Here is an 18,473-nt window from a genome sequence, read left to right on the forward strand (position 1 = left end):
ATCGGAAATGGCCTATTTAGGTTTTACTTAATTTTTCTGTTATGTCATAGGCGAAGTGAATCATTGCTATGTAATTTGAAGTGGCAAACTGTCCTCATTTTTAGAAATATTGAATACAATTTATTTTTAGTTGATGTCAAGACCTTCCTTCTGGTTTTGTTAGGAGAGGTGATATTTTGATCACAGGTCGTCCTGAATCTGTTTCTTACAGTGGCGGATCTAGAATTGTCTATAAGGTGGTGGCCCGAATTGTTTTTGGTTCCTCTGTACCTTTAAGTTAGGTGATGGTCCAAAAAATTGATTTGGTCCTTCAGTAGTTTCACACATTAACTTATGTCTTGTAAGTAATGTGTGTTGCAAATAAAATAGAAGTAAAAAAAAAGTTTCACACATAAGGGGGAAGGGGAGGGGTAGGCCCCCAGGGTCTGTTCCCTAGATCTGCCACTGTTATTATAACTGAGTGATACTAAAGTCACTGATTTTGTTTTGAAATCCTCTAATAGTTTAAATGTATATATGTTAGTGTACATGCAATAGTAATGGCCAATTTACTTATTTTGCACAACTGGCAGGTTTTGTCTTTCAGAGCATTCACTGATTGTTACACTTTACTCGTTCTGACACATGCCTACAATGGCCACCTCTGTACAATGGTCAGTTAATTGTGCTTGAGGGTGGTTGCTGTAGATAGTTTGAACTGTAATTGCAGGGCTGCAAATAACAGTCGGTCATCGGACATTGCCCGACAAAAATTTGCTTATGTCCGACGAAAACTGAAGTGTGGTTGGACATAACGTTTGGACAATTTTTTGAACATAAATCATTTTACGGCAGCAATGAATAAAAATGTGCGACGACAATTTTGATTTGTCCGACCAAGATGGTGTCTTAGCAGGACACACATGTATGTCCTTTTAAGTGCAAAAAATTATTTGCAGCCCTGTAATTGTGATAGATACACTGTACACTGATAGTCTTTATACCACAATTTCTGTTACACTTTACTCTTTCTGAAACATGCCTACAATAGCCACCTCTGTACAATGGTAAGTTTTATTTTGCTTGAGGGTGGTTGCTGTAGAGAGTTTCAACTGTAGTTGTGATAGATACATGTACACTGTACACTGATAGTATTTTATACCACAACTTCTGTAAATTGAAGCAGGTGAAACGGTTTTCAAGGAGTTAAATTTTGCTGAGGGGATGGGGAAGCGCTAATTTAGAGAAGTTGACAGTACTTTATAAACAATAGTTGTAGTTATATAAAAGTCACTTACCTGATTGATGTTTAGGCAATTAGCTACAGTGAGTAATCCGATTTTGCGATATGCAGTGGAATCCCGATTTCTTGAACCTCCAAGAGAAACGAAAATTGGTTCGAGAAAGTGGTAGTTCCAATTTTATTGGGGTTAAAATTACTGTCTAACAAATCCAAGGAAAACAATTTTTTGTAATGAGTTTTCAGGGATTTTTTTTCAGAAATCTACGGTTTGAGAAATCAGGTTTCCACTGTATTTTTGTAATCTTCCTATAGTAATATTATTCATTGTACACTAATATCAATTTTGAAGTCACTCACCTGACAAAAGATGTTTTGGTTTACCTTAAAGGAAATGAACTGAAATACCCACCTTTAATAAGTCAGTGAACGAAATCTCTTAGATATACGTAATAATGCATGACTTGTAGGAGTGGGAGATGACAATCTGTCTTCTTTGTGCAAGATGATTATGCAAATGAAGAATTAAATATGAATTATACATTGAGATGTTGATATTGTTCCGCTGTAATTTGAGCAAGGTGTCTCAACCTTTCTTCTTCGTGGAGTCGTTGCTGTAATTGTTTACTCTTGCCTATTGACTGAAGTCTTTGAAAAGACATTGGCTGGAACACTACATTTTGTAAGGAGCGCACTCTAGATGCAGCCACAAAAGTACATCCAGCAGCTCTTTCTGCTTTTCCTAAGTCGATGACTGCTTGAGATAATGTTTGACCTTGAGACTTGTGAATTGTCATTGCATAACGTAGTCTAAGTGGCAATTGTTGTCGCGATAACCGCTGTCCTTCACTTTCCCATTCAAATAAGTGTGGTGGAATAGGTACCGTCTGTGGGTTGTCTTCCAGAAAGGCTGGTGCTGTGTACTGTGGAAATTGTACAAGTGTTGCAATAGGTAGACCCGGGGGTGGGCGGTCTGGATGAAATAGGAAGTCTTGAACAACACCAGTGGCACCATTGCATAACCCAACTTCCTGCCAAAGGTTTGATGTGAGCATGACGGCTGCTCCTCTTGCTAGAAAAATTTCTGAATCTAGTCCTCCAGCATCATCTGACTTTGCAGCCCTTGCATTTCTTCCTGAATGGACAGCTGATATTCGAACAATAGGTGTTCCAAGACTGTGTAATTTCTCAAAATTATACTTTGCGACACTTTGTTTGTCAAAAAATAACCGCACCGCATCTGTAAAGTCTTCCATTCTGACATTTAGTGGTGTTCGTTCTTGAAGTTTTTGCCAGTGATCTTGAGTAATTTTTCCATCTCGTATGTTGAGAAGAAGTTCTCTGAACATTTCTGCTTCTGGGTTGTTTCCAGCTTGTCGAACATTTTCCATGAGTATTACTACAGTGACAAAAAGAGTATAAATGGAATGACCATGGTCTCCTAGAACTGACCCAGAGGGAGAAGAATAATCATAATCCCCAGGTGGCAGCTGTCCAAAATCTCCAAGAAGAATAACTGAAATTCCTCCAAGTGGTACATGCAGTTTTCCAGTTGCTTGCAGTAACCGCTTATCAAGCCAAGCTAGTGTCCTCTGTCCAAGCATAGACATTTCATCAAGAATGAGGTAATGTTTCCCAGATAGGCGAAGTTGAAGGCGTTGTAGAGCAGCTCCTTGTAACTCATTGTTGTTGTAGTTACGAACCGGCAGCTGTACTGCAGAGTGCGCAGTACATCCCTGAATATTGTATCCAGCCATGCCAGTTGTACCTGTTAATATGCAGTTATTGCCTAGAAGGTTTGAAAATGTATTAATAAGATATGATTTCCCTGTTCCTGCAGAACCTAAAACAATCATATAAAGTGGTTCAAGAGGAGTGTCAGTTGTTAGGCTCTGTTGGTGATTTTCAACTATATTATAAGCCAGACGCTGATGGGTGGTGAGTGTATCAACATTAACTGGTTGCTGCTGGCGCTGATTGATAATCACCGTGGGATCTTCTCTTGCTTCATTTCTTTGTTTCGATATCCAGTTTGCTGATTCCCGAACCAAATGAGAAGGCATCATTCTTGCTGTTGCTGTCCAGTCAAACTGTGATTGGTTTTGAGATGGATTTGTTTGGGCGATATCATTTTCGTAGTGTTGATTTAGCTGACACAGCAGCATCCACTCTTCTGGTTCTTCTTGTATGATTGGTAGTTCATTGTCTTCATCATCATCTTCTTCTTCGTTGCCTTGTTCACTGTAATTGTGAGCCTGTTCTAGCTCTTGTGCCAACATAGGTACATAATTTGAAGCAGTTGCAGATGAGAGGAAGTCATGGTAGCATTGTATGTGGATGTCATCATTGTCTTCAAGTTCATTCCATGCTGAGCTAACTTGTCCAGACCATGGCTTGTATTTGATAAGCTGATACTTGCAGTATTTTCCATAGTTCTTCCCAGATGGATTTGAAGAGAAATTTGGAAATGTCCTGATGACTACTTCCTGTTTACGGCGTCGTAGTTCTCCCTTTGTTACCTGGTAAGTGGATGCAAATTGCACAATATTGTGATTTTGAATTTCAGGGTTATTTCCTTGCCATTGTGCCCTGGAAGCATAAGTGTCAACGAGTGCAGGATCTAGTGCTTCATCACCTTGGTTATCATTCTCATCCTGTCCAGTACGAACTCTTCGGCTTCCATCCAGTGAGACACAGAGGAATGAGAATGTTGAGGAATACAATGGTTTTCCAAGAAGCAAGTGAGCAGTTTCTTGTGATCCTATGTCACGATCGCCAACAACTTGAATCATTGCTCGACGTATTGCAGATGAAGCCATGTCGTTGTCCCGAAGCCTGTTCACACACACTTGAAGTATGTCTGATGCTGACTGGGATCTTGGTTCTCCTTTTGTTGCATACTTTGCCATGTAACGGATGCATTGATCGGTATCAACGATTGCTTGAAGATCAACATTTGCTCTCCAATGTTGCAGCATAACATGGTTGTGGGAATTAATTCGATCATCATTGCGCTTAGTAGTAATTGTTGCTTTGACGCGTGCTTTTGATATTTCATCTGCTGTCATTTCCCGGTCATCGTCCCCACCTTTAACTATGAGTTGGAAATCAATCAAAGTGTTATTCTGACATTCCTTTGGGTAATTGAAACGGCATGCAGGTGGTTGGCCAGGTTTAACTTTAATACAGTAGGCTGTGCTGCACTTGGTGCGACGTTCCACAGAATTTACCAGAGCATGGTAGTCGCTGTCTTCATTTTCTGTTTGTTGAAATGGCAGTGCTGATGGGTGTGGGGAAGGTACAGTCCAGTTTTCTTGTGGCAGAGACTCGTTGATAGTGGTCACTAGCCAGTCTACATATTTAATAACTGTTGCTTGGGCTTGATTTCCTTCATCTATTTGTGGCCTGTAGTCATCTGCCAGCTGTTGATAAGATGGGTGTTCTTCATGGAGGCGCAGAATTTGCTGCAGTTTCCATCCAGAAGCAGCTACCTTTACAAGATTGCAAAGTCCAGGATCATTGGTAAGCTTTGCACAACCATGTGCATGAATACTGCCTCGTGCTTGCCACTCATAGCGAAGCCATTTCCATTCTGTACACAGGACATGATCCAGCCAGTAAGTGCAAAATTCTTCCAGTCTTGTAACAAAGTAGGAATCTGTAAGGTGAGGATGATCTATGACAGCTTTAATTCGAATAGAAGGTGTTGGATTGTCAGGCTCTTGAAGAAGACCATGTAGATCTGGCCAGTAGTTATCTGCTGCACTGAAAGTAAAAAAAAAAATGTCGGTGCGCATTTCTGAGTAATTAGTGCCTTAAGTTCTTGGTAACGTTGGTGCCAGTACTGTCTAGTTCCCTGTATCTTAGCAACATATCGTTGAAGGCGATTCATGAGTTGTTGTGCTGACATCTGGTTTTAAAATACCATTTCTCGAAGTTCCTCAGTTGTTAAATTGGCATCTTGAGGGTTCTGAGTGAGGTAAATGCGTGCTTGTGATAACAACTGATGTCGTTGTTTCATGTTAAGTGCCCAATATGGAAATCGCGGGTGTGATGCAAATCGCCAGGTAAATGCTTGTGCTGGTGAAAGATCAGCATATTTAATGAGATGCTTAAAGCCTTCTGTTAATGAAACTTCTCTGTGACGAGTCTTCTTGGTAGGATCTCCTTTTCCATGAGGAAAGAGTGTGGGAAAAGCCATTGTAGCCAAGCCCTCTGTCTGGAACTCATTGATTGGTTCTCCATCATTTGATGGCCAGTCTAGTGGATCTTCACCGTTAATCAATGCTCTTATAGCATGCTGCTCTGATTGCTGTGCTTGAGGTAGTGGAATGAATGAATGGCTGTCATGTGGATTTTCGATGGATATGTTCTGAGGAGGTTCCTCTACAGTGCCAGTTTCATTGTGCTGCTGTACATCTTGTTGTGGATCATCTGTGGTTGGGAGATCTGAGGGTATACCATCTATCGGTAGGCGCTGCAGAGCTTCATAATCAATTTCAATGTCAGCATAGAAAGGATTGTTTTCCTTAAGCCAAGTGATTGCTTGAAGTACCTTTTGTCTTCTTACTCTGCAATCTCTGTGTGTATTTTCAGCGCCGTGTCTTCGTATTATAAGGTAGGGAAGTTCAGTAACATTAGCTGGTAGCTTAGTCAAGAATCCCTGAATGTCCTGTGGAAGATTCAAAACATGTCCCTTGTAACCTCTTTGGCCGTCATGTTTACGATAAACACACATAATTGGGCAAGCTCTTGCAATGAGCATTTCTTCAATTTCTGTCAAGCCTTGCAATTCAAGTGGAACAGCACCTGGATCCATGTCATTTTCTTGGGAGAATAATTTGGGATTTCCTTTATCACGCTTGCATCTGATGCATTGGGAATTAGGAACTGGTAAGGTTTGTTTTTTTGGCCAAGTCTCCTTACATGTGATGCACTGCTGGTGTTTAAAACTGTCCATGTTGTATGAAAATTTGCCATTTCGTTCTGAACCCATTGTTGCTGATGTAAAGGTTGATCGGGATTTCTCCATCCATTGGAAAGGTAATCATCTCTGTTTAGTTCCTGTTGCTGTTGCTGTAATTGTTGTTGTTGTCTACGCGTGGCACTATTTTCTCGAGCAGACTGTAATCGAGGCCTACTCTGGGACCCAAAGTCGCCGTAACTTTGGGCGACTTAAGGCGACTTTAGGCGATTTTAGCTTATTTTGTCCAAAATAACGGGCGATTTAAGGCGATTTTGGGCGACTTTAGGCGACTTTGGGCGATTTTGAGCGACTTTAGGCAATTTTAGGTGACCTTTTAGGCAATTTTAGGTGACCGACCAAGGTACAGTTGTGGTATACATGTACATGGGAATCATCATGGTTCACCATAAAGCATTGTTACAGAAAATATCTATACTTAGAGCGACTTTGGGCGACTTTAGGCGATTTTGGGCGATTTTGGGTCCCAGAGTAGGCCTTAATCGAATATTTCTCTCCTCCTCCGATTCAGGAGTGCTCAGTGGAGCCGATATGCACAATAGCCGCTCCTCAGGCAGCACGATGCTGGCTGGAAAGTATCATATCTTGGATATATATTTGGCTGGGAATTCGGTGGGAATTATTGCTGGCTGGCGATTTTTTTAACCAAAGCTATTGTTGGCTGGAAAATGACAGGATACGCCCACTTCCTGGCTCACACCCCGGCCTTCATACGCAGTTTGCGGAAACTTGTTTGCGTCTACAGTATTCTCACTAAAAGGTCATAAGGAGGCTAACCCGGCCGGGTCTGCACGTCAAATGTTTGACAGTTGGGCGTAATCTACAGGGCACTAACAATAGACAGGTAAATACTGTCTATTGTTAGTGCCCTGTAGATTACGCCCAACTGTCAAACATTGACGTGCAGACCCGGCCGGGTTAGCCTCCTTATGACCTTTTAGTGAGACAAGCATCCGTCTTTTCAATACACCGGTATATCCAGAAAGAGTGGCAGAAATCACTTAAACGATGGAAAAGGATACGTGTATTTTTGGATACTGACGATTTCACTTCGTAACAGGTTTATTCTGAAATCACCTTCAGCTACCCTGGAAAGCGAGGCGAGCGTTGTTGGTTTTAAGGACAGTATACTGGAGGTATGGTTAGATAAAATCATGAAACATTTCATACGTTTCTTCCATGGTAGCCCATATAAAGAAAAAAGGAAATTGATGGGTGCAAAGTTGCATTTGCTGATTGTAATTTTCTTTTCTCCATAACAGGCCTATCCTTGATAATACCCTCGTGTATACAGTATGAAGTAGCCTGAATTTCAGCGGCTTCCTCGTGTCGCTTGCTCCCGAAACGAAATCAATTCGAAAACAAAAGCCGCTAATGCCGACGGTATCGTCACTACAGCTTATCTCATTGTATGTTAATTAAGATATTCGCATAATTATGTGCAATTTTGAATCAACTCCAGCGCGGACAAGAATTCGAGTTTCTCCAAATCGAACTATCAAATTTGGAAGTCGAAATTTCGACAAATTATATCGTTAACTGGAAATTGAACTTTGTTAGTTCTACATCGACTATACGCCTTTTTTAATATGCTTTCGAATGAAACATTAATATAATTGTAATAGAAAGCCGATAAGTTTAACAGAATATTATTTGCAGTTAAATATGATGCAAGTTTGCCAAAATGCAATCAAAGTCAGCTATAAGGTTTTCAAAATTTAAGGTGGCTATGAACCTCTCTAGATAGAAATTTTACTGTGCACAAAGTTGTATCACGACATGCTTATCATAACTCAGAAATAATAAATGGGGTTTACTGAGTTCGTTTTTGAGTTATTAGCACTGAAAACTAAAGATTAAGGGTGTTTCTAACCGTTTATAACCATTAAGCAGATGACCACAATTTCTTTATCAATGATTAGACATTTGTTTGCTACCATTACTGAAACAGCAACTGATAAAGGATGGTAGTACTGGCCATCAAAATTCAAGAACTGGAAAATGCTGGAAACCCTAACAACATGATCTGCATATAAATAAATAAAAAAATGGCGCAATGTTACCGGCAGCATTAGCGGCTCATGTTTTCAGACCTCGTATCAGGGCCGTGCGACTCGAGGAGACAGCTTAAAGTCAGGCTATGAATAAATATACGAGGGGGGGACCGGGAAACCAAAACATAACTACTCATTTAAATTTCAGATGGCTGCAAGTTAAACTGTACTTACATTTTCGCATTGTTGCTGTCTATTTGTAAAGGTAAAATACATAAATAAAATGTCTTTATTGCGCTTATTAAAGTACGTAACACATGGGAAGGCACATGAGAAGGCACTTGATGGCTTCCTTTTACTCAGGTTAGTGACCTTTATTTGATTTATCATCACCGATCATACAGTTAAAGCATGCAGAAACGGATTTCTCGCAAATTTAACATATAAGAGGGTACGAAGAAAACCGGCTGTGATATCGCGTTATGTCATTACAGTGTGATACCTGTCGTCGTTCTGTCATTTAAGCATACTTGAGGTACATTTTGCTACCAGATAAAAAGAACATACAAAACAACAAATTAAAACCCTCTTCAAGAATCCGGGCTGGAAGTTAAAAAAATTGCTGGCAAAATCAGCATTAAAATCAGTCACCTTGCTGGCAAATGAGCTATATAAACATCTCCTGGCTGGAAATTGGAATACTATTAAACCTGGCTGGCAACAACACCTTTGTAATCCCTTTCCTTGCTGGGGCTGAGGAGCGGCTCTTTTTTTCCCACGGTAGTTAAATATTAAACAAGGAGCACTCTACTGGTGCGTAAAACTCGTCAAACGTTATTGTAGAGCTTTTGGTGAAAATTCGTCGTTGAGCACTCCTGCCGATTGTAATTGTAAGCGCGCTGCATCACTTTCCCTTCTTAATTGTAATCTATCCTGTAGCTGTTCAGTTGATTCTACTGAAAGTCTGTCTGTATAATTTTGTCTCAGTAATTGTAATTTCTGTATTCTTGTGTCTTCAGCTTCTGTTTGTATTCTATCCGCGGTATTTTGTCGAAGTCTCTGTAATCGTGCAGTTCGTTGTTCTTCAGTTTCTGTTTGTATTCTGTCCGCGGTATTTTGTCGAAGTCTCTGTAATCGTGCAGTTCGTTGTTCTTCAGTTTCTGTTTGTATTCTGTCTGCTGTATTTTGTCGAAGTCTCTGTAATCGTGCAGTTCGTTGTTCTTCAGTTTCTGTTTGTATTCTGTCTGCTGTATTTTGTCGAATTTGCTGTAATCGTGCAGTTCGTTGTTGTTCAGTTTCTCTTTGTATTCTGTCTGCTGTATTTTCTCGAATTTGCTGTAATCGTGCAGTTCGTTGTTGTTCAGTTTCTGTTTGTATTCTGTCTGCTGTATTTTGTCGAATTTGCTGTAATCTACGCTCTCATTGTTCAGAGTTCTCGTTATTTAAGTATGTTGCTTGATGTAATCTATGTAAATTTAATCTAAATTGCCTATCTTGTATTGATTCTAATGTTCTCCTACCTTGAGTGTTTTCCCTTTGGTATTCCAGTCTCCTGTTCCTCTGCTCCTCTGTTTCCTCCTGTATTGTCTGTCTTCTTTGAGCTAATAGCTAGCTGTTCTCTCTGCTCTGAAGTGCGTTGTTGCCTTTGCCTTCTGTTTCGTTCGCGATTAGCTTGAAGTCGCCGTTCACGTTGATCTGGAGTTTCGTTAGTATATCTTCCTCGAACATGATTTGTTGTCCCCTGGCGACCGACCTGTTCTTGTACGTCCTGTTCTGTTGAATTTCCAGTGGAATATGAAGGAATTGCGGCCAGATTCAACATATTTTCTCACAGCTTGTTTTGTCACGGCCTCCTTCACAGAAAGCACAATAAAGAGTGCGCCCGCGAGTGGCCGGGGGCATAAATTATAGCCTCAGGCCACGTAACCGGTGATAACCGGTTATAACCGGTGATTTGTTATTGTTGCCTAGTAACGGGCATGGCTCGTTCCCAGGGTTTACTCCGCTTTAAAGATGGCGGCTTTGTGCTCTTTCTGGTTGGTAAAGAGGTATAAGGCGTTGGGAAGCGCAGGCTATTTTCGAAATAATCGACAAATTACCGTAAAATTCCGGTTATAAGCCCCCCCGCTTATAAGCCCCTCCGGTTATAGGCCCATCAACCTGGAAACAAAAAAATACATCCGATTATAAGCCCCCCCGGATATAAGCCCCCCTCTACCGGATGACAGTACTGAAAAGGGCTAAATGTTGCTTTTTTGTGCGTTTTTAACTTAAAAACGTATTTTGATCAACACTCCCGAAGCTCGTTTCGAAACGTTTTTTTCATTCCGCTTATAAGCCCTCCCGAACATAAGCCCCTCCGCTTATAAGCCCACCCAAAAACCCTTACGAAGTTGTATAAGCCCAGGGCTTATAACCGGAATTCTACGGTATTGGATAGTCGCATTTTGGACATTTATTTGAGGGCATTTAAAAAAAAAGAAGAACGAACGGCAGGAGGATTCGAACCCTCCGCCCGCGCGCACCTGATGGCGATGAAAGGTTTATAGCCTGAATAGGCGTTGAGGGACTATTATGTGGAAATCAGTGTTATTTCAATCCGAAAAAAAAACCCCGATAAAAATGAAAGGCTCAGGATTCGCCAAAAAAAAAAAAAAAAAAAAAAAAACCTAGCCGGATTCGAACCCCTGCCCTCAGTACCGAAGATCTGATTTCAAGTTCGACGACGCCTCACACCATTAGGCCAGAGCGCGCGGCCGTGTGACGTCATTTCCGCCAGACACCAAGCTCACAAATATATATGACCGTAAACTCCACACGAGATTTCATCCCGCCTGAGCCCTTTGAGGGACAAAATTATACACCCCGCTACGCTCGGCCTTCGGCCTCGCTTCGCGAGGAATAAGCACTTGGGAATTTTTAAGAACACTCGAGAAGTGCAAGAAGCACTTCTCTCGTGTTCTTAAAAATTCCCGCGTGCTATGTAACTCAACAATGCACTCGGGTGCGTTTTTTATTTCTTAAATAAATGTCGAAACTACTATTGTCACTTTTAAAATAAAACTCAATTAAAAAAACCTAGCGAATGGGATAAACTCGGTCAACGCCAGTAAGTTGAGACGAAACTCCGTGCACGAAGAACACTTTATTAACCGAAAGCGAAAGAGAAATGACAAACACGCTGATTAAAGCGGTTTCCAAAGTAACGACCTAATTATGCGCGGCGAGGGAATTACAATAGTGGCAGAGCGATTAACAGAGCGAAGCTATGCGAGCTATGGCGCAAGAAGAACAAATTTCAGGGGCATACCTTCTACCTCTGAGGGTTGCAAGAGAGCCTTATGTACACTCCTTTCAATACAAGGTATTAAATTCTATCCTCTTTCCAAATGACCGTCTGTTTAAAACAGGCTACGTAACAAGCCCTGACTGTACTTTTTGTCAAGTGAGTCGAGAAATTATCAATCACTTTTTGTTTTAATGTACTTTCTCAAAGTCCTTTTGGAATACGGTGACCGTTAATATATTGAATAAGCTTGGCAGTTGCGGATGTCTCCCGTTACGTGATGTTATAATTGGAATTCTGGAAGAGGGAATGGACTTGGTTAACTATATTATATTTTAGGAAAAACGTATCTTTGGACCTGTAAGCGATAAGACTGATAAGGAATTAAACCCAACTTTGATCACTTTAAACAAATTTTAGAAATGAAATGTATGAAACAGAAAAATATATAGCCTCTAAGACAAATAAGATTGTTTTGTTCAACAAAAAAATGGAAAGCATTCGAGAAAAACGTCTAGAATAAGGAATTTAAAATAATAAGTAAGGTAAGGTAAAGTAATTACTACTGCTGTATTTATAAATTTGTTTGCTTTAGTATACGGTGTAAAAAATAAAGCCTTGAAAATATGAATTGTAAAGTTAAAAATTCTATTGTGTACGTTAGTATGGCTTAAATCTTCTCCATTTATTTTGTAAAGTGTTGATTATCAATAAAAAACAGTCATCCGTTTTTTGTAGCAATATCATTTAAAACCGACAAGCAGAAAAAGTCCAATTGTACTTAGTAATACTGACTTCAGTTTGTAAAGCCTTGTCAGATCACCCATTTTTTTCATTTTATTTATTTATTCCATTTCAAAATAACAAAGAAAATTGATTTATTGTTTAAGTTATTACTTGTACTTTTTGCAGTTCAAATAAACATTGTTGTTGTTGTTGTTGCAAAGATAAATATAAAAAGAAATAGAAAAGGGCAAAATATAGCTAGCTAATTGGATGCCCTTGTTTAAATGACAATGACAATCTCTTAAACCTAATTGTAAAATAGCGTATTTTACGCTAAAGATTGCACCATGTTCATGGATGGATGGGATACGCTGTTACAACTTGTTGAATTATGTGGTCGTGAACAACCTTTACGGTGTAGCACTTGGCTCTCGAAAGGCCATGAACGCCAACTGGAGTGGAAAAAGTCTTTATATAAACTTCTCTATTAAGATTTGACATGTCCACACTTACACGACCTGGATACGTCATTGTTTTATGAACAAGAACGGAAACATCGCATAACTTGGTGGTAATAAAAACACTTTTTCTGTCTTTTCCTTTGAACATGTGATTTTGTTCTATGTGCTCCAGTGATGGTTTGTACCTGCTCCACATCCTTGCTCGTACTGTTCCACTTACGTGCTTTCCCTGTGTGCTCACTCGCCCTGCTTGTCTAGCCCGTTCCCGGTATTTCCTCTCGACATCTACCCTTGGCGTTTGTCCTCTGTACTTGCGCCCTGTGCCTGTTGCCCCTGACAGCTTTTCAGCTGATCGCCGTCCTTGCCCACCATGCCTGCTCGCCGCACCCTGCTCCCTGTGTCTTCTCTCTGTATTTGCTTGCCGTCCTTCCTCGGCTTCCTTGTTGACCGTAGATGCCCGACCTGTTTGCTCGCGGTGCCCACCGTCTGTTCCCGTTCGCCATCCTTCCCCAGCTTTCCTGCTTACCACGAGTGCTCGTCGTGCGTGCTCGCTGAGTCTGCTGTGCACTTCCAATCCCTGCCTGCAGTGCTTGCGGTCCATACTTGTTCGTCTCACTTCTGAGGCTCTTTACATGTGTTCTGTCTTTATGTCTTTTCTCACTTTCTTTAATACAGTCGAAGCTCTCTTATTAACGGACACTCTCGTAAGTGGACAGCTCTCCTTACGGCCGCCTTGTGTGAAACCCCGTTTTAACTCCCATACAAACTCTGTATTTCTACATTCTCGTAAGCGGACATTCCCGTAAGCGGCCGCGGACACTTTCAGAGATTACGACATAGACTTTTTCTTTCTTTTTAAGCTCCCGTAAGCGGACACCCCAAAGAAAATCCTATTTTAACAACCTTTATATCTTATTTTTATCAATCAACTTCACATTGTCGTTCGTCGCAATGATTTTACAGCAATTACAGTACCGTATTTCAGTGTTTGTTTTGTCGTCATCCACGTCCGGTTACATTTCGAAACACCACTTACATGCATATTAGCATTATGTTAGCTGGCAAGCTCCCGTAAGCGGCCATCTATCCCCTACACCTCTAGTGGCCGCTTACGAGATCCATTCTCGTAAGCGGCCAGCTTCAGTTGCGGACACTTTTTTCGCGTCCCGAGGGTGTCCGCTTACGAGAGCTTCGACTGTACTCTATTCATTTGAGACTGAAATTAAATTTTGTCCTTCTCCTTGTTCGCCTTCATCGCACGCCGTGGATGCCCTGGTCGCCGTGGATGCCTTCGTGGTCACCTTCATCGTGGTCGACGTGGATGCTTTCCCTCGTCTCCTCCACTGTAGTCGCCTCCACCATGGTCACCGAGGATGTCTTTTCCCTGTCGTCCCATCGTGGTCACGGTGGATGCCTTCCCTGGTCGCCACCACCGTGGATGCCTTCGCTTGTCGCCTCCAACGTGGTCTCTTCCACCGTTGTCGCCGTGGATGCCATCCGTGGTCGCCGTGGATGCCTTTTTACCGTGGATGCCTTTCCACCGTGGATGCCTTTTCACCGTGGTCACCGTGGATGCCTTCCCTGGTCGCCTCCACCGTCGTCGCCGAGGATGCCTTTTCACAGTGGTGGCCGTGCATGCTTTCCCTGGTTGCCTCCACCGTGGTCGCTGCCATCGCCAACCATAACAAACTCTCTTTATGCATAAAAGGTATATATTAGGTTCACTTGCGCGGCGGGTTTCCTTGTGGTACAAGTAAAGCTACTTGTGCAGTTTACGCATGCGCATTGCATCAGTGTACGTTTTTGCATTAAATAACAACATTTTCTCGCTATAATTATTAAATTGCAAAAAAAGTTTTTGGTTTTAAAAAGATTCACACAAAAAGAGATTTATGACAAAAAAAATTCAAAAGCAACAGAGTGAACTTCGGAGCACGTGGCCGCTTGGCGCTGGAGAAATGGGAACCAGACTACCCAGCATACACTTGTTACACACGAGGGCGGCCATGTTGAATTTACGGCAAACTTTTCTTTGACGAATTTCTACAAATTTTGTAATCAGTTTTCCACAATGTCGTATCATCCGCCTCCACAACAGCCACTGGGCCATCCTCCAGCAGGAATGCGTCCTCCTTCAGGCGCCATGCCGCCAGGAATGCCTCCTCCTGGGAATTTACCGACAGGATTGCCTCCACCGCCGCCATTTCCCGGTCCTCCTGGCTTTCCACCTCCACCGATGCCTCCACCGGGCGCTACAGGTAAAGAAACTAGCATCTAGGGTGAAGTAAACGCTTTGCGAAGGGCTGCAAGAGGCTGTAAGAGGCCTTTAAAACGTCAAAGTGAACAGCGAGCAGTGAGCTAGACGCGACATTCGAGGGCTAGTTTTGCAATCGTATGATCTTTTTTTTGATCATACCTGTATTTAAGCTTATCGACTGTAAGTGGTTACATTTAAGAGCTTGTTTTATAAAATTTGAGGTCTTCAATTTTCGAGTTTAAAATATTCTTTCAAACTGTTTTTGTGTGGCAAAGGGTTGAAGATAGTTTGCGTACAAAACAAGGCTTAGGCCCGGGTCGCACTAGAGCGAATTTTGTTTGTGTAAGTCATAAATATGTCAACACGTAGCGTAAAATAAGTGCGACCCCCAGTTTCAAAATCTTGCCAATTTTTTGCGGATCGCCAAATATACGCCAATCTTCAAAGATGCTGAAGTCCTGCCTCGGAGGCTTCCAAATTTTGGCAAAACAGACAATTTTGTTTTTCTAACCATTAAACTGTCATATTACCCAAAACATGTTTGGATAAAATTACGTTTAGTTTGTCGCTACTAGTTTGGCAAGCGCAATGGCGGGACAAAATAGCTTTTTACCCGGTCCATCTGGCTCTTTCTACAGTTATTTAACGTCAAATTAGGAATGTGAGCGGGGCTTCTATCCAAACCTTTCTGAACCGTACCCTGGGTCTAGTTCTGGTTACTGGCAGCACGAACAGATGGCGTTTGCGAAAGAATCCTCCGTCGGCGCAAGGATGGAACAATCTCCTTCGATCGCAAATAAAGAAGCCATCAAAAGTAGCGCAACCGGTAACCCAAAAGAAAAAAAAGAAGTACGAAACAAGCCGTGAAAATAATCATATGGCGAAGATCAATATTTGCACAATTTGGGCGCAAGCTGCTTCGTTGTATGTGTCGTGTGACGAGCGCTAATTAGATGGGTTTGTGATTGACATATGTGACAATCAACAAAGTTTTGGTTAAAACATTAAGTTTGATGCGACCTCCGCCAAAATTTGGAACTTGCAAAATTTTGGCCAATTTTTTCCTCACCAAAATTTGGAAAAGATTTGATTTTGCTCTGGTGCGACCCGGGCCTTACTGGTGAATTTGGAGCAAAGATGTTATCATGCATAAATGGTAGACAAACGTTACCAACTTTCCACATTTATATATAACAGTAACTGCATGTCGTGTAAAAAGTAAAAATCTCAAATGCCTAAGTGGCAGTAAGAAATAAGGGGTGGCTACATTCACAGGTCACAACAGTTCTTTTGAAATTTATTGTTTTGTCTAAATACTGTAAGGATTCATTTCTGTGATGAGTAGGTTTATTAGGTAGGTTTTTGTAACTCGTATCCCATAAAGAAGGATTCATACCCATTTATGTCATAGAGTATTAGATAGTTGAGATAAACATTGCAGATCGAATGGTTAGAAAATTATTTGTAGCGTATGAATTAGCCATAACTCTAGTGTTGCTTTCCCGGCATAGTCAATCGAACATTCGAAAATCGAACACAATCGAACTCAATCGAACTCAATCCGTGGATTGAGTTCGATTGAGTTCGGCAATCGAACAAAATCGAACACCAGACTTTCAGTAAGTTCGATTTCCGAACAAATCGAACTTAATCGAACTCGATCCATCTGATTGTGTTTGATTGAGTTCGGAAACCGAACTCAATCGAACACAATTAAATGGATTGTGTTCGATTGGCTCTAGTAAACCAATACAAAGCAAGCCCATTAAAGCAGGTTTTTCTCGTGCTTTTTTACAATTTATTCAATAACAGAAACCCCATTTATAATCTGTCCAAGAGAACAGAACAGAACAGAATAAAGCTATCATTATTCCCGCGGGCGTATTCCGAAATTGTTGTACCCTTTCCTTTATAACTAACTTACAATTGCGGAAAGACAACTCGAAGGGTTACTTTTATGCAAAAATACAAGTAAATTACTAACTTCGACACAGGCAACGGCATTCACAGGGCTCACCAAAACCCCCGTCCGGTCGTCCGGGACAAGTAGATTTTCCTGTCGGGCAAGTGACTTTTCATGTTCACTTGCCCGCCGGGCAAGGGCCCAGGCAAACCATCAATTAACTTAATTTCTAAAACAATGATTTTGAAACAAAGCAGTACATTTTTTTGGCCTATTTGTCATGGGTAATCAAAGGTTATAAATGAACTTTTACAAAAACTAAAGGAAGCTTAAATAAACACACTGGCTACTTTGAACGAGTCTTCACGACAGTGATAAATTGACGGTTTGCAAACCTTTAAGACCTTCATTTTTGGTTCTTATTTTCGATAGAATCAGCCACCCAAAAAAGTAAGGCAAAACAACAAATTTAATGCATCAAAAACTGTTCCAATCAACGATTTGATTCGAAATGGTTCTCAGTGGTTTTCAGATTCGTTGAAATGTGTTGCCAATGTCTCAAAACGCATTCCAAATGTTTTGCAACGGTTTTGAAATGGTTTTCAACGGAATTTTCATTTCATTGAAGAGGTCATTGAAATGCGTTGTCAACGTTCCATAACACATTGACAATGTTTTCATAATGCATTCTCAATGTTTGAAAATGCATTGAAACATGAAATGGTATAATGGTCCTTTCCTTTAAGGGTCGTTTTCACAAATAGGGTCACAATTTCCCTGGTGTTTTTTGCTGTCATTGCAAGAAATATGGGCTTCAAGCTTCCATGTTTTGTAGATGTATGAAAATTGCCCTGTAATGCATTGCAAACCCCCAAAACTGTTGAACTGTACGTCATGTATCCATCATGGATTTTGTCTCTGGTAAGACTCTCCCTGACAAGTTCGTTACTTTGAAGCCAAAAATTCCAAACTGAAGGCTGTACCCTTTGTCTGATTTTCTATGTTTTTTGTTTTGTTTTGTTTTTTTGGTTGGGGGGGGGGGGTGGGGTGGGTGGGGTTTCATGAATTATTGATAAGTTTAAGAACCTGGGCAAGGAGGAAAAGTGTCCGGGCAAGCAAAATTTGAGAGTAACTTGCCCCATGGGCAAGCTGGAATTCAAGTTTTTGTCGAGCCCTGATTCAGTAGATGGATGATTATGAAAATATCTTACCAACGATATACATGATTCTCTCAAATTCATCTTGGACAATTAACAGTGACCAAGAGAGTAAGAGGTGAACGACCGTCAGTATATTGGATGTATGGGAACATCTTATAATTACTGCCATGATAGAAAGGATAAACAGTTAATGCAACAGTAAAATTATTTTTCTCCTCAGGTCAAATGATCAGATGTTCGTGTACATTAATTTCGTTTACAATTCGGAATGCACAGCCTTTCTCGCCTATTTTCTTTCAAACCTTGAAAACTTCGCCATCCTTTACGTCAAAGCGGTATTTGTAGCCTTTACTACGCATTTGAAGTTTACAATCCACAGCGCATCTGAAGCCATTTCTGCGGCATTTCTTCGTTTACGAAAAACACGTGCGCTACACTCCGGGCTGAAGTAACTCGAGCTTCCAAGATCTGGTTATGGATTTT

At 41.1% G+C, this 18,473-nt stretch overlaps 3 protein-coding genes across 4 annotated transcripts in view; 1 reads left to right on the plus strand and 2 right to left on the minus strand.

Annotated features, from left to right (window-relative positions):
• Positions 1 to 1,755: 1,755 nt before the first annotated feature.
• On the minus strand, positions 1,756 to 5,016 carry LOC144637171 (uncharacterized). The gene has a single exon (XM_078496306.1). It carries the CDS (start codon positions 5,014 to 5,016, stop codon positions 1,756 to 1,758), a length of 3,261 nt encoding a protein of 1,086 aa, XP_078352432.1.
• Positions 5,017 to 5,135: 119 nt separating this feature from the next.
• Positions 5,136 to 6,179, minus strand: LOC144637172 (uncharacterized). The gene has a single exon (XM_078496307.1). The coding sequence runs from the start codon at positions 6,177 to 6,179 to the stop codon at positions 5,136 to 5,138; it is 1,044 nt and encodes a 347-aa protein (XP_078352433.1).
• Positions 6,180 to 14,648: 8,469 nt separating this feature from the next.
• LOC144635799 (RNA-binding protein 25-like) overlaps positions 14,649 to 18,473 on the plus strand; it is a 54,758-nt gene continuing 50,933 nt past the window's right edge. For both annotated transcript variants that reach the window (XM_078494900.1, XM_078494899.1), the window contains exon 1: positions 14,649 to 14,928. In XM_078494900.1, the coding sequence (XP_078351026.1) occupies positions 14,742 to 14,928 (187 nt within the window). In that variant the 5' untranslated portion in view covers positions 14,649 to 14,741. The remainder of the gene's footprint in view (positions 14,929 to 18,473) is intronic.

The sequence above is a fragment of the Oculina patagonica genome, chromosome 13 (assembly GCF_052425735.1).
Source record: "Oculina patagonica isolate OP01 chromosome 13, crgOcupat, whole genome shotgun sequence".
Lineage (NCBI taxonomy): Eukaryota > Metazoa > Cnidaria > Anthozoa > Scleractinia > Oculinidae > Oculina > Oculina patagonica.